The sequence below is a fragment of the Onthophagus taurus genome, chromosome 6 (assembly GCF_036711975.1).
Source record: "Onthophagus taurus isolate NC chromosome 6, IU_Otau_3.0, whole genome shotgun sequence".
In the NCBI taxonomy this organism is placed as follows: Eukaryota; Metazoa; Arthropoda; class Insecta; order Coleoptera; family Scarabaeidae; genus Onthophagus; species Onthophagus taurus.
Genome location: NC_091971.1, coordinates 6,885,355 through 6,905,723, shown reverse-complemented (window position 1 = coordinate 6,905,723; position 20,369 = coordinate 6,885,355). Strand labels below are relative to the sequence as shown.

At 31.7% G+C, this 20,369-nt stretch overlaps 6 protein-coding genes and 1 long non-coding RNA gene across 9 annotated transcripts; 4 read left to right on the top strand and 3 right to left on the bottom strand.

The window, feature by feature from the left end:
- Positions 1–208: 208 nt before the first annotated feature.
- LOC111427683 (phosphatidylinositol glycan anchor biosynthesis class V) lies at positions 209–1,970 on the top strand. Its single transcript, XM_023062916.2, has 2 exons — positions 209–465; positions 516–1,970. The coding sequence occupies exons 1-2, from the start codon at positions 447–449 to the stop codon at positions 1,943–1,945; spliced, it is 1,449 nt and encodes a 482-aa protein (XP_022918684.2). The 5' UTR covers positions 209–446; the 3' UTR covers positions 1,946–1,970.
- Positions 1,971–2,473: 503 nt separating this feature from the next.
- Positions 2,474–4,196, bottom strand: LOC139430230 (uncharacterized). The gene is made up of 2 exons (XR_011640692.1): positions 4,078–4,196; positions 2,474–3,998 (listed from the first exon to the last, which is right to left on the bottom strand). It is a non-coding gene; the product is annotated as an uncharacterized lncRNA (long non-coding RNA).
- Positions 4,197–4,505: 309 nt separating this feature from the next.
- LOC111427871 (Cytochrome P450 302a1, mitochondrial) lies at positions 4,506–7,614 on the top strand. The gene is made up of 9 exons (XM_023063220.2): positions 4,506–4,775; positions 4,828–4,969; positions 5,023–5,260; positions 5,311–5,495; positions 5,553–5,757; positions 5,811–5,967; positions 6,797–7,045; positions 7,104–7,310; positions 7,372–7,614. The coding sequence occupies exons 2-9, from the start codon at positions 4,855–4,857 to the stop codon at positions 7,495–7,497; spliced, it is 1,482 nt and encodes a 493-aa protein (XP_022918988.2). The 5' UTR covers positions 4,506–4,775; positions 4,828–4,854; the 3' UTR covers positions 7,498–7,614.
- Positions 7,615–7,845: 231 nt separating this feature from the next.
- On the top strand, positions 7,846–9,191 carry LOC111427736 (vesicle trafficking 1). The gene is made up of 3 exons (XM_023062995.2): positions 7,846–8,010; positions 8,060–8,288; positions 8,345–9,191. The coding sequence occupies exons 1-3, from the start codon at positions 7,911–7,913 to the stop codon at positions 8,964–8,966; spliced, it is 951 nt and encodes a 316-aa protein (XP_022918763.1). The 5' UTR covers positions 7,846–7,910; the 3' UTR covers positions 8,967–9,191.
- A 154-nt stretch (positions 9,192–9,345) lies between these two features.
- LOC111427734 (Painting of fourth) lies at positions 9,346–12,044 on the bottom strand. 3 transcript variants are annotated; one of them, XM_023062990.2, is made up of 6 exons: positions 11,909–12,033; positions 11,577–11,834; positions 11,448–11,489; positions 9,688–10,793; positions 9,581–9,630; positions 9,346–9,529 (listed from the first exon to the last, which is right to left on the bottom strand). In XM_023062990.2, exons 2-6 carry the CDS (start codon positions 11,780–11,782, stop codon positions 9,458–9,460), a joined length of 1,476 nt encoding a protein of 491 aa, XP_022918758.1. In that variant the 5' UTR covers positions 11,783–11,834; positions 11,909–12,033; the 3' UTR covers positions 9,346–9,457. The 3 variants fall into 3 exon arrangements, with proteins under 3 accessions (XP_022918758.1, XP_022918759.1, XP_022918761.1); XM_023062991.2 differs by having other exon boundaries at positions 11,890–12,020; XM_023062993.2 differs by lacking the exon at positions 11,448–11,489 and having other exon boundaries at positions 11,909–12,044.
- LOC111427895 (uncharacterized) lies at positions 11,909–20,178 on the bottom strand. Its single transcript, XM_023063252.2, has 4 exons — positions 16,094–20,178; positions 14,677–15,875; positions 14,306–14,627; positions 11,909–14,257 (listed from the first exon to the last, which is right to left on the bottom strand). The coding sequence occupies exons 1-4, from the start codon at positions 20,093–20,095 to the stop codon at positions 13,691–13,693; spliced, it is 6,090 nt and encodes a 2,029-aa protein (XP_022919020.2). The 5' UTR covers positions 20,096–20,178; the 3' UTR covers positions 11,909–13,690.
- LOC111427735 (SET and MYND domain containing, class 5) lies at positions 12,129–13,500 on the top strand. The gene has a single exon (XM_023062994.2). It carries the CDS (start codon positions 12,200–12,202, stop codon positions 13,328–13,330), a length of 1,131 nt encoding a protein of 376 aa, XP_022918762.1. The 5' UTR covers positions 12,129–12,199; the 3' UTR covers positions 13,331–13,500.
- Positions 20,179–20,369: the final 191 nt, after the last annotated feature.

The following is a 20,369-nucleotide window of genomic DNA, read 5'->3' as shown; positions in this document are numbered from 1 at the left end:
TATTTAAAAATTATTTTAAGGATAAGATAATAATAATTAAGAAAAAATATATAGATAATGACGGTTAAAACGTCAAAGTCAAAAAGCTTATATAAATTTTAAATAATTTAAATTTGTGTATAAATGATTCAGCACATTATTATTATTTTGTAGAATAAAATTTGGGAGTATTTTTAATTAATAACTTAATTTTTTGGTTTAAAAATTAACGAAAACATGACACTTAAAATGACAGGTGAAGTGTCATCTCCACGTTATGTCAAAATGTAACAAAAATTTTAAATTTTCTAACTATTCAAGTTAAAAATATTCCATTTCTTTCTCATAAAACATCCAAAAATAACTTGGCAACAACAAACGATTATTTATCATATCACCAAGTTTCAAGTACAGAAATAAAACTTATCGTTTGCAATTATAACCTCACTTTCGCATTGATTGTTTATATGCAAGACCTTAAGGAAGGTAAATACCCGCATGGTATAAAAAGAATTTATTTAATAATCATCTTGTAGAGAAAACCATGAAATCTGTCGAAGTAAAGAAAAACATTCAATATAGAATAGTAAAATATGCAATACTAAGTAGAGTGCTTGTAATACTTTTACAATACATGGCAAATTTATTAATAACTGACCATGATGCAAACGTTTTCGTATCACCAAGCGAAGAAACATTCACTACAATCGATAGGGTGATTCACCACCTTTTTGGAGGATTTGCAAGATGGGATGCTCAATATTTTTTACACATCGCCAAGTATGGATATACTTTCGAGAACACCACAGCTTTTTTCCCATTGTATCCTTTAATACTACGTTATATTTCTATAAGTTTATTATATGTGTATAACTTTATGAATTTATCCTCTATGTTATTGTTAACATCTGTTGTATTTAACACAATTATTTTTGTAAAGACTGCATTAATACTGTTTGAGATAACCGCATTTTTCGAGAACCCCAAAATAGTTTACACTGCCATTATGGTGTTTTGCTTTAACCCGGCATCTATTTTCTTTTCCGCTCCGTATTCAGAATGTTTATACGCTTATTTAACTTTTAAATCGATACAATGTTGTTTGAGATACGTTCGAATGTACTCTAGGATACGTTTCACCTATGTTAATTCGTCAAGTTTAAAATGTATTTTTTATATTTCTCTTTCCGCTTGTGCCAGATCAAATGGTGTTTTAAACTTAGGTTTTTTTCTTTATTCTTACGCGTTTCTTGTTGTGCAAAATTTATTTAGACTTAAAAATACTAAATTCGCTAAGTATATTTTTGTGATTATATCATTGCTGTTTTTGATGTTTTATATTTCAGCGATGATCTTGCCATTTGCTTTAATACAAGTGTTTGATTTTATAAATTATTGTAGGACTTTCGAGAGTAATGTCCCAGATTTTTTGAAAGATTTTGCAAAACAAAATGATTTTGTGTTACCGGGAACTTTCTCAATTCACCAACAATCATGGTGTAACGATAACATTCCTTTGGCTTACGCTTACGTTCAAAAACATTATTGGAATGTAGGGTTTTTAAAATATTTCCAATTTAATCAGATCCCAAACTTTTTACTTGCCACGCCCGTTGTTTACATAACGATTAGAAACTCTTTAAAATATTTCAAATTAAACAACCCGTTTTTGATGCATTTAGGATTATTTCGCGATTTAAATCAGATCAAATTAATCGATATGGAGATTAAGCCAAGTCTTAAATTCGCTTGTGTTGTACACGTTTTGTTGTTAACGCTGTTTTGCGTCTTTTGTACTCACGTACAAGTAACAACGAGAATTATATTTTCTGCTTCACCTTGTATATATTGGTTTTGCGCTTCTTATTATGATCATATTCGATCAAAAAATTTGATTTTTCTTTATTGTATGTTCTATTTTGTAACTGGTACAATTATGTTTTCTAATTTTTTACCTTGGACATAATAAATAAAATATTACAAACACTAAATATTTGTTTTTTTTATAAGTTGGGGGTTTTTTCAAAACGCTGACCATCTACAGATCTACACTGATGGATCAAAGAAGGCTGGAAACTTCAGAGCGGGGATTTTCTCGAACGATCTCCAGCTGCACCTTTCCACTTCGCTAGGGTCGTACTGCACGACAGCTCAGGCCGAAATAAATGCATACATACCGGAAGAGACACTACAGGTCACTTAAGTATATGTTCTACATAAAGCTGGCGAACACACCCTTTTGTAGAAAAGGGTGTGAAAATGAAAGACGAGACGGTTGTTTATGACTGTTCCAACCTCGCGTACTTAAGACAATCCACTAATAGTAGGTATTTGTCGATTGACGAACCTCCTCCTGGAACCCAAGGTCAAGGTCACGCTGTGTGACCTTGAGGTCAAATCGACAAATAGATGTAACATGACATTGATCTTGACCTTGATTTTGCGGTTTCAAGAGGAAGTTCGCAAATCGGTAAATAGAGATGATACTCTAATACTCGTACAATAATATTTATTTTAAGTAGTACTTGTTATTACACTTTTAAACCTTTCGTTATTTACTTTATCTCTAAATTCCATGTTTATGTACGGTTTTAAGATACAATCGATACATTTTATTCTATCCTTAAATCTAAGACTATCCAAATACTTCCCAGTTGCTTTTTCGTGATTGTTTATATGCATAAGCCCATGTATACATTGTATGAGTTGTAGTAAAACTCATTAATTATAACTTTAACCATTTAAAATCTATAATCTAACGATACAGTTTAAGTCTATGTCCAACAAAATTTTATCTATACTGTATAATAACACTTCCTTGCTAATGCACACCAGCTCAGAATATGTACTTTAATTTAAGAAAAGTAGGTTGATAACGATAGGAATTACTTAATTTTATTGTGAACAGGTACCTACTCTATATTGCATTGTTGTATCAATAAAATGGTAGTTGCCTAAAACAAGCTTAAACAGATACTATTTGTCTTATCCAATAGTATTTGCCTAGACATATAATGATAAAACTGTAACGAACTACGATTTGCCTAGGCAGACAGTACCTGACTAGGAAAAAGCTATCTACCTGAAATAACCATTTGCCTGCGACATACAGGGTGTGTCAAATGTTTGTATTATTCAAACTTCACTTTGAGTGCATTTTCTATCACCGTACCCATACAGCATTAATATTTGGATTCTTGGTCATTCGCTTAATTGCGCCATATTTGTTTAAGCTGTCAATTTTTTGACATTTAAAGCTGTCAACGGCGCTATTTCGGCGCCTACTTTGATAGTAATTTGCTTATTTATAGTTTTTTTATTTATATAGTAATTTTTTTTCGATTTTTTTTCTTATACTGGGATTTATGTTCTATCAAAATATGCAAAAAAACATATGCATCCCATTTAAAATAACAATGTTGGTTGCCATAGCAACGAAACAAAAAGCAATATAAACAAGCAAATAGCGCGGAAAATGCGCCACAACTTTATTTCAACTTTTATTTGAAACATTTTTCTTTAAAACTACAAATGGCGAAGTTATTGGCACACATTTGACACATCCTGTATACACCCATTCGTTTTATTTTCCGGTATATTCGTTATAGTTTCAATATTATCAACTCTTGCAACCACTTCATTATCATTATTGATGATTTGAGTCATTATGAATGGTCTTAAATCTTGTAATGAACCGTCCCCTTCAACTACCGCTTGTGTGGTACATTGACAATCTATAGATCCATTTTGTACGTTGCTTCCAGTACTTCCATTAAAGCTTGTTTTTGGCTTCTCCTGTTTAAAAAACTTTTCAAGTGCCGGTTGCTCAAGTAATGATATATTTTGTGAACCATTGAAGTTTGTTTTCGACTTTTGCTGTTCCTCAGATATCGATTTCACTGACATTGAAATGATTTGCGGATTAGAAGTAATTCTCGACTTTTTAGCAACATTTTGTGGCTCCATTGCAGAATTCTTCTTAAGATTAGTTGATCTGGAATACTGATGTCTTAATGTCACTAAATATACATTATATTGTTAGTTATGTTGTTACACGTTGTATATATATTATTAAATAGTAATGGGGGGTTGACCTACATTTCTATTTACCGATTGATAAACCCCCTTGTAGAACCTCAAGGTCAAGATAACTTCACATCTGTTTGCCGATTGACGAACCTCCTCTTGGAACCTCAAGGTCAAGGTCACGGTCGCGCAGGTTGACCTTGACCTTGGGTTACAATAGGAGGTTCGTCAATCGGCAAATACCTACTACTTCCACAATCATGGCCCCAAACGTTCATTATAACCTTGTGATGATCTTTTGACCCCTGAATGAACTGTAAATTGTGGGGATGTATAAAGGGCCCGCTGGGGGCTAAATGCTGTGAAAGAATTAATATATATAATATAACTAGGTTGAGGAGTTGATTAAATAACAAAATAAAGTTCAGTTAACACTTTTTTTTTAAATCAAGAAAATTTTAAATAATTTTCTTTTTGCCAACATGAAACTTGAACAGATTAAAAATTCCCTAAAAAGCATTGTGCGATAGAAATGTACGTTGGTGGCAAAAATCAGGTTCATACAAAAAAAACTAGAATGAAAGTGCATAAAATCAATTTAAAATAAAATTTGCAACACCAATAATGCTTAATTAGTTAATTAAAGTTTGGGATTTAACTTTAACTTGTTCTTTTTTTACAAAAAAAGTGATTAAAACTCATCACCTGATGTTAATTCTACAGGTAGTTTATCCCCTCCACCATTTCTTTTCGTTTTAACTTCTGAAGAGGTAAAAATTTAAATTTAAAATCACATCATGAATTATTTAACCGTTATTTCAGTTAGTTTTTCTTAGTTTTCGCCTAAAAATGAAACGAAAATTGTCGACGATTTTAAATTCTCGAATTAAAAGCTTTGAGGAAATTCCTGGACCGTTTTCGATTCCGATTTTGGGTACTTTGTACCAATATTTTCCTGTAATAGGTAAAATTAATTAATAAATTACTTATTGATATAATTTAATTGATTTATTTTAGGCAGATATAAATTTGATCGTTTACAACGAAATGGAATGGAAAAATATCAAAGATATGGACAAATCGTTCGAGAACAAATCATTCCTGGGATAAATCTTGTATGGCTTTTTAATCCGGATGATATTCAAACAATATTTAGGAATGAAGGAAAATATCCACAAAGAAGGAGTCATTTGGCGCTAAAAAAATATAGATTAGATAGACCAATGGTTTATAACACCGGGGGATTATTACCAACGTAATTTAATGAAATTAATTTAATTATTATTAAATTATAAACAATTTTAGTAATGGATCTGATTGGTTACGACTTAGAAGTATTTTTCAAAAAGGATTAAGTAGTCCAAAAGCTGTAGAAAATTTTTTACCAATTTCAAACCAAGTGGTACAAGAATGGGTGTTAATTGTTAAAGATTTATCAAAAAAAGAAAGTTTCGATTATCTCCCCCAAATATCCAGATTATTTTTAGAACGTATTATAATAACAATCATTAATCAAAACAATTTTAATCAATTTATTTAATTTTAAGTAACTGGAGTTGCTGCTTTCGATATTCGCTTGGATAGCTTTTCAAAACAGGAGTTACACCCAAATTCGAGATCATCAAAACTAATAAAAGCTCCCTATACATCAAATAGTTGCATACTAAAGCTTGATAATGGACCTCAATTATGGAAAAAATTCGATACACCTTTATATAAAAAGTTTAAGAAAGCCCAAATTTTTATGGAGGAGTAATAAATTAAACCATTTAATTTACAAGAATATATTTAAATGTTTCTTTTAGAGTAGCCATTGATTTATTATCAATAAAGTTATCGTTATTTCAAGAAAATGGGCCACAAACTAAATCACTTTTAGAAAGCTATTTATCTTCGCCTAATTTAGATTTTAAAGATGTGATTGGATTCGCTTGTGACTTTTTATTAGCTGGTATTGATACGGTAAAAACATATTTTGTTGAAATAAAACTAGAATTAACATTAGAGTTAGAGTTAAACACATTGAGGTTGCTTTTTAAGATGGCTGGTAGGTGGTAGGTAGCGCTAATTAGCATAAAATGTCACTATGTTGCATATTTTTATTGAATTAAAACTAGAACTAACACTAGATCTAGGTCTAGTGTTAGTTCCAGTTTTAAATGTTATGCAGCTCTAGACCAAGAACTAAAATCATTCAGGTTTAGCCGCCTTAAGAGACGCTAAGCTAAACCCAAATGTTTCTAGGTCTAATATTAGTTCTAGTGACAGTGCAAGTGTAAAACTAGAACTAACACTATTACTAGAACTAGAATCATTCGGGTTTAGCCGTCTTTAGACACGTGTGGCTAAACCCAAATGATTCTAGTTCTAGGTCTAGCGTTAGTTCTAGTTTTAAGTGTTAGGCAGCGCTAGACCAGGAACTACAATCATTCGGGTTTAGCCGTCTTAAGAGACGTACGACTAAACCCAAATGTTTCTAGGTCTAATGTTAGTTCTAGTGACAGTGGAAGTGCAAAACTACAACTAACACTATACCTAAAACTAGAATCATTCGGGTTTAGCCGTCTTTAGAGACGTGTGGCTAAACCCAAATGATTCTAGTTGTAGGTATAGTGTTAGTTCTATTTTTACACTAGCACTATCATTAGACCTAACACAAGACCTAGAATCATTCGGGTTTAGCCGTTTTGAGAGACGTACTGCTAAACCCGACTATTTCTAGTTCTGGATCCAGTGTTAATGCTATTTTTCCTTCAGAAATTTTTAATCCCATTTGTACCTAATTTTTTAGAGCACATATACCACATCATTTATTCTATATCATTTAGCAAAAAATCCACAATCGCAACAAAAACTGTACGAAGAATCATTAAAGTTACTCCCAAGCCCCTTTAGCGCGGTTACAAAAGAAATTTTATCTCAAGCGTATTACGCAAAAGCAGTTTTAAAAGAATCTCTTCGATTAAGACCGATTTCAGTTGGTGTGGGGCGAATTTTAGAGAAAGATACCGTTCTTTCGGGATATAATGTTCCAAAAGAGGTGATTTTATAAAAATTTAATCTAATTTCTTGTTGTTGATTATCCTTTCAATTTTTAGACCGTAATAATTACCCAAAACCAAATTGCGTGTCGATTAGAAACAAATTTCCCAAATCCAAACGATTTTATTCCCGAACGGTGGATTAAAGAGCACGAATTTTATAAACCAATCCATCCATTTCTTGTGTTACCTTTTGGACATGGTGCAAGATCGTGTATTGCTCGGAGATTGGCTGAACAAAATATGTTAATTGTGATTATGAAAGTAATTTGGATTTTTTAAGGATTTTATTTATTTTATTAGTACTAATTAATATTTATTACAGTTAATAAGATGTTTTGAAATTGGTTGGAGTGGACCAGATCTTGACACAAAATCTTTACTTATTAATAAACCTGATGGATCAATTACTTTGACCTTTAAATCGAGACAGGGACGTAAAATTGAATAAATCTTATTTTTTCAAGTTAAAACATACATAATTAATTAAAAAACATTAAAAGTAGAGAAAAATTTAATACTGCTATTTGAATTTATAACCTTTTAAATAAATATTTGTTTAATGACATTTGACGTATTTATTAAAAAAGCGCCATCTACAATATTAATAGTTTTAATTTTGGAATAATTTTTCTTTATTATAAATAACAATTTAATAAATAAGCTAATAAAAACTATGAATCCTTTAGTTTTTACAAAAATAATATAAATCATTTTTAATTAAAAAAACAAGGTTAAAATCTTTAAACGTCAATACCAACCTAAATTTACTAAATTAACATTTCCCCCAAAATATGACACATCTTTAACCCTAAAAATAGATTTGTTTTGGTTGTCAATCCGAATTATTTTCATAAAATTATCATGGGTTTTCCTCCTGTTCCACCAGAAGTGCGATCTTTATCGCATTTCTTAAAGGTAGCTGATGATCACGAACAACGTAACATCGTTATAACTTATTGGGGTAAATTTTCTTATTTCACCACAATAAAATGTTTAACTAATTTTTGTAGCTCGTATGTATGCGGTCCAATCCGCAATGAATGCTTTACCTGGAAAAAGACCTCCAGCAGTCACAGAGCTTCTTTTAGCTCTAATGGATTGGTTGGAAAAAACAAAGTCTCAACATCACGATTTGGAAGGAATTACGAGTGAGGTTTGCGCGCAGGCTATGATTGAAGAGCATGCCTTAAAGATGTTTAATTTTGCTGATGAATGTGATAAAAATTCTAAATTTGATAAGTATGGTGATAAGTTAATGATTATGATTGATGTTTAATGATTTTATTTTGATGCAGAAATGTTGTTAAGGCGTTTTATACATCAGGAATTCTTTTTGATACCTTAAACCAGTTTGGGGAGATATCAGAAGATATTGAGCAAAAGCGTAAATATGCTAAATGGAGAGCAGCATACATTCATAATTGTCTTAAAGAAGGTTTAGTTCCAACCCCAGGAAATGTAACAGTAATCCTTTCACCAGAAGATGAAAGATATTCTGGGTTTGTTTCTAAAGAAGAACTTGATAGGATGAAAGGGATTTTACCACCTGATTCAGACGCAAACGGATTTCAACCCCCAGCAAGTTTTTTGTTTGAAGATAGACCACGTCCGTTTGATTCAAACTCCCCAAGCACTAGCGTTCCTGCTACTCCAAGTTCGGACGTAGCCGGGGCTAATGTTCCTTCATTACCGGACGTTCCAAGCGATTCTGTTTTTCCCCAACCCGTTTTTCCAACGGTTGCACCAACGTTACCACCACCAACAAGTGGATCAGTTACTTTGAGTCCTGATAGTATGGAGAAGGCGCAAAGATATTGTAAATTGGCTAATTCCGCTTTAACTTATGATGATGTTAAAACAGCTATTGATAATTTACAAAAAGCTTTGAGTTTATTACAATATGGGGAAGAAAAATAAGTGATATTTATATGATTTAGGTATAAATTAACGTTTAAGGATAATGATGTCTTTTCTTTATTATTTTGCTGTTGATAGTAGTTTAAAAAGTATTTAAAAAAAGTTATTCACGTTATTGCAGTAAATAAGTAAGCGATTTTATATTTTACTAATAGATTTAATTTAAATGCTACATAAAAACTAATCCATTGGATTAATAATAAATAATAAACACATTTGAAACTATTTTTTTTTCTTACTCAGTGTTTCTCAACGCGGGTAATATCTTTAATTGTTTTTAGAGGGCGCCACATAACAGCTTTTTAGACTTTATAAACTTAGAAAAGGAGTTTGATAAGGTGCCTAGAGGGAGGATGTAATTCTTAAAAAGATATATATATAATTTTTTCATGCGTGATGTACTTTAGATTAAATTACATTAATATTACAGAATAAAATTAACAAATACAGATACAACCTAAAACATTCCCATTAATTTTTTGTAAAATATCTTATAAATCAAAAGTCATGTTTCTAAGTAACTCCCTTTGGGCTGCCAAATCTCTTAAGTGTTGACTCGGATCCTACAAAAAATAAAGTATTAATACAAAAATTATTACAAATTTGTATCCTACCAATAATGAATGATCTTGTAAATGATCGTTTTCGCTCCCAGAACTATCATCTGCAATTAAACCATAAATTAATAACTCATTTAACAAAATAAATCAAACAAAAATACATCCACTTCCTGACATATCAGGTTCCTCCTTAATCTCCGCATTAGGTTCTTCAACTTTAACTTTCCAGTCGTCGTGATTTGATGAGTGTCCATTCACATGATCATCAGGTTCGCTATCATCTCCACCTTCGGAGTCGGACATAGGTTCCTCTTTAACATATGTATAACTGGTCGGATCAACATTACTAAAATCTTCGCTGATAACTTCAAGATCATCGGTTGTTGCCGAATCGGCTCGCTTCCGTTTCGTTGAGTTTTGCGGTTTTTTCTCGCCCGGCATACCAACGGTGCTTTGAAACCGTCGAAATCGCACAATAAGGCTTTTAGCTGCCAATTCCATGTAATGAGTCTTTTTAAATGCCTCCAACGCGTCTTTAGCGTTGTGAAATGAAATAAATGCGTATCTTGTGAAGCGCATTTTTCGTGCAAACCCCATATCGACTCGTTTATTACTTGGATAAAGCTCGTCGAGTTTTTGTCTAGGAATACCATGGGCTATGTTACCTATGTACAAACAACATGGGTCTATGTCTTCCGGTTTCGTTTCTTTTTCACTTTCTTGGTCATTTTTTAATTCGGCCGTGATAAAACCTTGACCAAATGGGGTTGTATTTAGGTCTTTAATTACCGCATCTAAATCTACATCCTCTTTTAAATTAACAAAACAAAATCTTGGCGTTGATTTTTGTTGAAAATGGACATTTTCAATCGCTGGGTGCAATTTGGCAACGATTTCTTTGTTCAATTCGGGATCGGGAAACTTCAATATTAAAGATTGATTCTTATATCGTTTGTTATACTGCTTTTCCACTTCTAAAGCGGTTATAGCATCTTCAAGAGTGTAATTTTTTTGATGAACCATGTTTTGGGAGAGCGGTTTTTTTCGTTTTCGATTTTTTCTTTTATCTTCCAAGTCTTCTTCTCGTTCTCTTTCCGAGCGATTTTTATTGGGATAATTTTTTTGTTGGTAATTCCAACTGCATTGAGGATCTAACGTGTAAGGGCTATAATGATTATAGGAATGCATTGGAAGAGGTGGTAAAGGGGGTGGATAATAACGTGGTGGTAATTGGTTGTATTGACCTTGTTGTTTGTACTGAGAGTATCTGGTTAAAATAGAAAAAGATATATTACTATTTTTGTTAATGTTAATAATAAAGTAATAAATGATGAGGTATAAGCTTTTATAATCATAATAAATATTCAGATACAAAATATCAATAAAATTCCCCCCCATTTATTAATTCTGTTAATGGTTTTCCTCATTAAAATTGATAAAAAGTTCCAAATACTCCAAATTAAGGTTTTCTAATTTAACACATAACCTACAAAAAAATTGTTAGTGTCAAAATTAAGTGTCAATGTCAAAATAATTTTTTTAAGTAAACTACAAAAATGTTCTTAATTTCTTCATCATTTCATTCCCTCTTGAAATACGGCCTTTTAAATTTTTAAGAAACTGTAACAATCAAATATGTAATACAATAATTCAAAAGAATTAAACAATTTTGCTAATAGATGGCGCTACTTGAAGTAATAATAATTTGTAAAATGAGAATTTTGCAAAATTAAATCACATTATTTATAACATTTCTCTAAAATAATAACGTATACCTTCAATTTAATACAAACGCTTAAATTTCATATACAAATTCACATATATTCAAATTTTTTATATTCAAAATGAATTATAAGTGTCAAATTTCAAAATGCCAACTTAAAAATATGTATAAATTTAATTTTAATAAATACATACTTACTTTGCTTTACTACCACTGCTATTATTATTATTATTATTGCAGCTTAACAAATAAAACAATAATTTTAGTCTAAATTTATACAAAAACAAAATAAATAAAAAGGATTTCTTAATCGGTAGTAATACTCACCTACTTTGTGATTTTGATGGTGGATAATTCTGTTTGGATCCTGAATAACTGCTGTTATAATCTCTTTGAGATGGTGGTGGAGGTGGTGGCGGTTTGTGGGGCGGAGAATTTGGTGGTAAAGGTGGATTAACATGGCCATATAGTTGACGTCGGGCCCACTGTTGTGATGATTTTTGTAGGTTTAATAAATGTTCTTCCTCATTCATTATAATATCGTTACTTTTCACTTTAAAAGTGTTAAGTTAATTTTGTTTTTGTCTGAAAATCACCATTACTTGTTTACTTATTTTCCTAAAAAACTTTTTGCACTAACATTTTAAAATTAAACTTACTGATAAATACGACCATTTAAATTTGAGTGCTATTTAATCAACGACTCATAAATAAATGCCTTTTTCGAACGCAATACATTAAATTCCTTGATATCGAATGTGTAACGATAACACTCACAAAAAACTATAGGAAATATTTATAGTAATATATAGGGAATTTTATGTTTCTAATCGATATATCTACTATTGGCTGAATTGCTTTTTGACATTTACTGTCACCTTGACAGCTGTCTGTAAACATAACCTTTTATAAAAACCTAACCAAACCACGTGGAAAACATAAAAAACGATATGGAAAACGTTGAAATCCGTTTAGTTAATAATTCAAAAGGACGCGGATTATTCGCAAAAAAATCGTTTAAATCTGGGGATGTTATCTTTGAAGAAACCCCCTTTGTTTGTTGTCAATTCTCTTGGAATTCGGAATATAAATATAAAGCCTGTGATTACTGCTTAAAACCATTAGAAACGGCTCAAGAGAATGCGAGAAGATTAACCGGCCAACCTAATTTAGAATTACCTTTTCCCGATTGTTGCACAACTGATAAAAGTAAAATCGTTTTATGTTTTAATTGCAACGTTGAGTATTGTAGTGAAGAATGTAAAATGAATTCTTGGAATGATTACCATAAAATGTTATGTGTTGGTTTAAACACAACCCATCCTTTAATTAATTTGAATAATGCTTGGAAACAAATTCATTATCCCCCAGAAGAAAGTACAATCATGATTTTACCAAGAATTTTAGCAATGATTGAACAATCAGAAAATCGGGAACAAGTTCTTCTAAAATTGAATCAATTTTGTAATAAAAGTGTTAATGAAGAATTGGAATTAGCACATAAATTTTTGGGAGATAAGTTTATTGGAAGCATAAATCTGTTATATGATTTATTAAAAAACGTTATTTCCCAAAAAGAAATTGACACAATAGAAGGGTTTCATAAATTATTAGCAATATTAGGAACTAATGGACAAGGTGTTGGAACAAGTTCTATAAGCGAATGGGTTAATAAATGCTCTGAATTACCATTAAGTGACTTCGAACGTGAAAAGCTCAATAATTTTATTGATAAACTCTATGTAGACATGGAGAATAACGTTGGATGCTTTTTGAACAATGAAGGAGTTGCTTTATATAGTTTACAAAGTGCTGCAAATCATAGCTGCATCCCAAACGCAGAACCAAGCTTTTTACACAACAACAGCAAATTATCGTTAGTTGCATTAAAAGATATTCAAGATGGAGAAGAAATTTGTATAAGCTACTTAGACGAGTGCAATTTGGGGCGCTCAAGACATTCCAGACATAAACAACTTGCTGAAAATTATTTATTTATTTGTAATTGTGAAAAATGTTTACAAGAAATTAACGAAGCTGATGTTACATCTGAAGAAAGTGATGAAGATATGTCTGATTAAAACAATCAAATTCCTTAATCGAAAGTGAAAATAAATCACATTTGGGTTTTCTAATTAAACACATAACCTATAAAAAATTGTTGATGTCAAATGTCAACATCAAAAAATGTCAATGTCTAAGTTTTTTTTAAGTAAAGGATAAAGATTTAATAAAACTTCATTAAAATGTTGTTTATTTCATCATTGTTTGATTTTTTCTTGAAATATGGATAATTTCTAACAAATTGTAATTAATAATATAATTTAAAAAGGATTAAATTTTTATTAAGGAGTTGCTAATAGATGGCGCTACTTGAAGTAAATTATTAATTATTTTTTTAAATTAATTACTCTATTTATATTTTATTAAATTAATAATAATTATAATTTTTTGGTGTAATAATGAATACCACTTTTTAATTTATATTCGTTAGCTTTAGCCATAATTTCCTCATTAGAAGCAGGAAACCATTCCAATAAATACTCCCAAGAATGTTTTTGTAAGGCCAAAATCGTCGTGGTAGATAAAGCTTTGTACGAAACGGGGAAAGGAATCCCATACATTCCCTGAGCCTCCCCAAAAGCCATTTCTCTTGTTAAAATAAAAGTTAATTCATTCATCCCCGGTTTATCATAAGCACCAACTTCACCATTATGCAAAAAATACATTGTGTGATCAACATCTCCTTTCTCAACAATCACATTTCCTGGTAAATAAATTCTTCTTTCTAACAAAGCGGCGACTTGTCTTAGAAAATCTTTATGAGTTTTTGCAAACAAGAAATGATTTTCTAAATGGTGGCCGTATAAATAGTACATTACGTCTTGTTTTAAATACGGGGGAGCTAGAGCTATTAAATAGGGCATCCATTCACCGTGTTGTAAATTCCAAAGCTCCAAAAAGTATTCCCAAACCTTTTTAAAAATTGCTGGTGATAATTGTCTACCCTAAAAATATTTATATAAAACCTAACTTTTTTAATTTAAAAAATTTACCTTTAAATACAATTTTATGTGATTAATTTTATAATAATATCTATCCATAGTATTGTTTTCAATGATAGTGATGTTGGCGTAACTACTAGTGAGATGAGCAACAATAATATGCGAATAAATAGCTATAATTGCCGTTATAAGAAGTTGTAACGTTGAGGTTGGAATTGAATCCTTTAACCCATTCTTAGTAAATAAATTTATGATGTAAGTGTATCCCAAAATCGTTGATGAAGTAACATCGCTTGCTATAACAGTCCCATTTGGTCTCCCAATAACATTAGAAGTCTCATAACATCTCGGATTAAGACAAGCGACAACAACCCTAAAAAAATCAATTACAACAACTCACAACCAAATGAAACATTTCTCACCAAATACTATGCATAAATTGCAATTTGAATAAAGTAGAATAAACCAAAAATGACCATCTTAAATGCACACTAACCGTTAATTTATTAATGCACGATTGATAATAACGATAAAGGTACAATATCCTTAACGTTCTATTTAAAGTAAACACTTTAATCCAGTTTGGATATAAATTCCAAGAAATAATTTCGAAAGGGAATAAAGAAGCCATGTCAACCACAAAATTTTTTTTCGCGTATCTCTTCGCGATTATCTTCGCGTTTAACACTTTAAACCCAGTTATTAAATCAACAAACGGTAAATGAAATCCAAAAAAAATTTTGATGAAAAATAATAAATCCAACAAATATAATACGATATAAAAAGTGAAATGAGGTGATTTTCCCGCGTCTATAAAAGCGTAAGCTAAAAATCCTACAGAGGATATTGATGCTATATGGACGTTTAAGATGTATACGAAGATCCGAAAAGATTTTGAATCCTCTTCGATGTATTTGCTAACAGTTGCTATGATGGGGTCGTATATGGTTACATCTTCGAAGGGTAAAACTTGTAATTTTTCCCGGGTAAGTAAACGTTGGGTGACTTTTGAGGAAACCTCGATAAATTCAGTATGAATTACTTTAAGTTGTTTTAAAAACGTCTCAATATTTCGATCGTCCCATTCGGACATTAATTCGTGAAATTTAACACTATCGACTGTAAGAACTATCGTATGACTTTTTGCAGTAACATTAATCGTTTGTCTTGTAATACCACCTTTTTGGAAACAACCAAAAATTCCACCCATTTCCATCTCACAAATTTCCGTATTCGCCACTGTAATATTTATGGCTCCCCGATGAACAATAAACATTTTACCTTGAACGTCGTTGCACCGGATGATTTCAGCACCTTTTTTGTAATGTTGTTCTTCGAGCATTGGGAGAAAATGTTGAACAATCGCGTCCGGGGCATTACAGAAAATATTCGTTCTTCTTAGCGTTTCTTCGTAGAGAAAAGAAAAAAATTGAGTACGAAGATATAAATTAAACTTTTTTGAAAGAGCCGTTATGTTTGTACCCAGAGTTTCACGCCAAACATATTCGTAATGGTTTACCATTTCTTCGGTGATATTTTCATCCAAATCAACCGATTTAGCGAATGTTAGAAATTGTCTCATTCGAGCTTGATGATTTGATAAGTTTACATTTCCACCAATCTGCAAAAGAAGAAAATTGTATTCTTAGTACAAAATTTCTTAAGTTGAATGAGAAATGATGCTTAATAAAATTGGAGCTGTTTTTATACCAGGTTTTATCCACTTTTCCTCAATCAAACAAGTTGTTGTAAGGCAAGTGGTTTCTCTAAATTCATTATAATTTCAATAAAAAGTGCTCCGAAATCAATATTTTCTCATCATAAAAAGTATATACTTACCCCTGCACTTGTATAAATAGCCAATAAAATCATTCTAATAATTTGACAAAGCAGTAATAAAATAATGAATTTGGTGATATCATCTTCGTGGGTGTAATAAAATAAATCAATCGTTCTTTGACAATACATTGTCGTAGTGATATAAAGCGTTTGTACGAAAACTTGGGATGGTGAAGTATAACCATTAAATATCGAATGAATTCGAAATGATCCTCCCGTACAGCTAGTTATTCCATTCTCGTGAAATTCACAAGCAACCGACATCAAAGCAATCGAAAAGATTGAAATTATTATTACGATGACCATAATTATTTTGAGTCGTAGAATAAATCCGGACCAAGAATATCTGTGTTGAAGGTACGAAAGACCTTTATAAGGTCGATACAACGATAAACATCGTATCGCCAAAATTATTAATAGTTCGGTTTCGTATTTGTTGTTATGAAAAAAGTCTCGTATATGAATCAGATTCAGCGGTAAATTTGCGGTTAAATCGGTAATAAATGCCGTTGAAAGGTAGTAATAAAGAGTGTGTAATGGATGAGTAACCAAAATTCCTTTTTGGTTATAATACTGACAATGCATCCTAATGTATTGATCGATACATCCAAAAACATGCCCAAAACTAACTAAAATTTGTATCAATGTAACGTTAGTACTAAGAATACTTAACGAGCAGATTATCGTGAAGATGTCAAAAAGTATGAAGCAGCATCGGCACGTTTCATAAATTTTATATTTTAATCCGCTTGGATTTATCGTTGATTTCATTAAAAAGAATCTAATCCATTTCCATCTTCCCAGTAAAAGAAACGGTTTCATGTATTCATCTTTAAGATGCGATTTATGCCTTTTTCCCATGATTACTTTAAAACTAAACGTTTCAACTTTTCCCAAAGCCACACCGGGCGCTCTCATTTCCGGCAATCGACACCCTTTTCGCATCAAAATTGTTTGAAAAGTTTCCATATGTCCGTCCAAAGCATTCTGTAAAATCAAATCTTCAGTTTGAAAACTTTGAAAAATATCAACAAAATTATCGTAAGACACTGAAAGTAATTCAACGGCCGTTACAGTTGTGATTAATCCAAACATTCTTACGCGATGTAACGTTTCTATAACAGCTAACATATCGCCGTGTTTTAAAATGATTTTTGCATTTCGCTCATTGTCTCCGGGAAGTTTCGACATCATTTGGCAATAACCTCGGAGTACCACGTAAATGTTGTGGGACATCACATCGACGTTTTGGATGTAAGTGTCTGGGGGTAAAACGACGACTTCCGCAGCCATTGCTAGTTTAGATAATAAAGTCGGTGGGCAATTTTTAAATAAAGGGACTTTTTGCAAACAATGAATCATGCGATCGCTAATCACATCGGATCGAATTTTCTCCGAAGCTTCCTTCAAAATTCCATTTGCACCAATTATTTCCGCACCCTGATTAAAAACCCAGTGGAATTCCAAAATATTTAACAACCTCATCTTTAATTCTTGCCCAACGTTTCGTTTTTTAACGATTATTTTAAACATGGCTGTTTCATCTTGGTGTTCTAACCCTTCTTTGTAAGACATCCACGCTGATGACGTCATTTCGGCGTACATAAAACTATGTATTGTGTAAGCTATTAAGATAATGATGATGTGGATTATTATTTCATTCACCGTGGCTAAAAGATAATCGGTGACGTGATAATTTAGAACTAAAGATACTGAGAAGAAATAAACAATTTCGAAAAGGATGCTTTCTTTGAATTCGCTTAAAGTTGAACTGATTTTGTACCAACTCTCTTCGACGCACTCCGGGTAATAACAAGCAATCGCATAAAGGATGCAACAAAAAATGTAGGTGAAAATAATCGTCATTGTTGTGTACTTAATCGAATTAACTGTTAGAATATGCAAGAAAAGTTGTTTTTCTAATTTATAAATTTTGGCGTAAATCTTTTTAGCTTTTAAAATCCTGAAGCAGTACGCGATTAAAGCCGTTCTTTTTTCAATCCCAACCAGTAAAAATCCAGCGTGTAGCGGGATCCCCGCTAAGATATCGATGTAAAATCCGACTTGTTTGAATCGATATAAAATGATATCTTTAGATTGCGTTAAAGTGACTTCCGGGGATACTTTAATCGTTGTTGATAATTGTACGAAAATGTCGAAATAATAAATCAAATCAATCGGAACCATTACCACCCAAGTGAAATAAGTGATTTCTCGCCTAAAAAATATGCTATATGGGATAATCAATAACTCGAAAAAAACCGCCAATAAAACTAAGTTTTCAAGAAAATTTCGGAAACTCGATTCTTCCCGCATAATAACCGGGCAAGTATCTTTAATACAAATTTTGTGCTCATCAGATTCTTGGGTATCACAAATCACCAAAGCGTCTAAATGATTCGAAGTAAAACTTTTATCTAATTTTAACCACAATTGTTCTTGGGGTCTTTTACTTTTGTGCATTTTCATCAACAAGTTCCACTGCCGCTTTAATTTAGTTAAAGTCGGCAAATTAATTGGAAGAGTTGTTTTTGTATAATCAACTTTTGGAACATCATCACTTAAGGCCCAACGAGCATAATCAATCCTTTTTAGCTCCTCCTTCGTAAATTTCTCATTCAGTCGCCTATATTCCATCAAAACCGAATAAAACGACCTAATATCCAACGATTGTATCTCACAATACGTATTACACCGGACATTAACTCGACTTTTATGAATCGTTAAGCAGGATAATTCCCCTAAAATCGTCCCACCACAAAGATTTAAAACGGGGGTGTCGTGATCTTCCTCGGAAAGAATTTGAACCGTTCCAGATAAGATATAAATCATTTTGTTTTTAGGTTCCCCCACGCGATATAAATAATCACCAGACAAATAAAATTCGCTTTTCATTTTTAAACTAAGCGATCTCTTAAACGGGGTATCCAATTCGGAGAAAATTTTTGAATGCCGAAACGCCTCCCAATAAATATCCACGGTGATTTCCTTCCTTAAAGAAAATGGTAATAAATTAAAAGCGGAGGGCATTGAGCCGATTCCGCTTCTTCGCTCCCAATAAACTTTGTAATAATCAATCGTTTGTCGTTTAACGTCCCTTTTAACGCGCCAATCGTCTAAAAGGTGAATAATTTTTTTTAATTGTGATGAAAAAGTAAATTTATGGCGTTGCTTTCGAAGAAACGTCGCTAATAATTCTCCGGCTAAAACAACGTGTTGGTAAATAAACCCAATTGACATCATTATAATTATTAAAATTTTTTCGTAATTATTTTCGCCGTAAATAACCCCATTAGAGGATCCAGTAAAAAAGGCTACGTTGGTATGATACCCAATCGCCAACATATGATTAGCTACATTAGGGTCAATATATAAAAACTGCAATCGATCTCTCCAAGTACTCGAGGTATCCCCAGAAAAATTATAACTTATATGCCAAGCACACGTTCCAATCGCCGTTACACAAATCCCAATGAAAATGTGTGTATACAAAACAAAAAATAGATCGTTTTTTCCAACTTGGTTCTTAACCTGGTTAAAATAAACCATAGCATAAATTATTCGTAAACAACACTTAAACCCAATAAATCTCTCCACTGATGGTTCTTTTTCCGTAGACCAAGTAAACGCTGAAATCATGTAATAACCTTCCTGTACCGGAAGAACCGTCAGTAAACAAATTCCAATTAAAAATGAATTTTTCTTCCGATGATGTCTCGTTTTTCGTACCAATGTAAATACTCGATGAAGAACCAAGGCGCAAGTGTTTATAAAAAAGATTATCTCGCAAACGTAATAAAATATCCACCATTTTATTGTTACCCGGATGTCGTAGGTTATGATGAAAATGTTGAACATAAAATTGAGAAGGATCGTAATTGAGACGAAGAGTTCCCATTTTTTATTGAAAGGCAGAAAGATGATGTTTTTTAGTTTACGTTCGTTTACATCTGGAGATTGTTCGGCATCAATAAGAAGTGATCTTCCAGATCTTGAAGTCATTTTAAACTAAAAAGTAAATGTTATTTCTGACTTTGACAATTTAAATAATGTCAAGATGATGGGTGTCTTGATTAAATTTTAAACACCAGTCCTAACGATTTTTTTGTTTAAGCAACCTAACTTCATTTTGATGTGTCAAATTAGAAGCTCTTTTTGATTCATAAAAGTATAATATCTTTTTCAAAGAAAATGAAGATGTAGTTTAAACAGAAAAGCTTAAATCATGGAATTAATTCATTTTTAGCGAATTTTAAAAAAATTGTAATGATTTGTT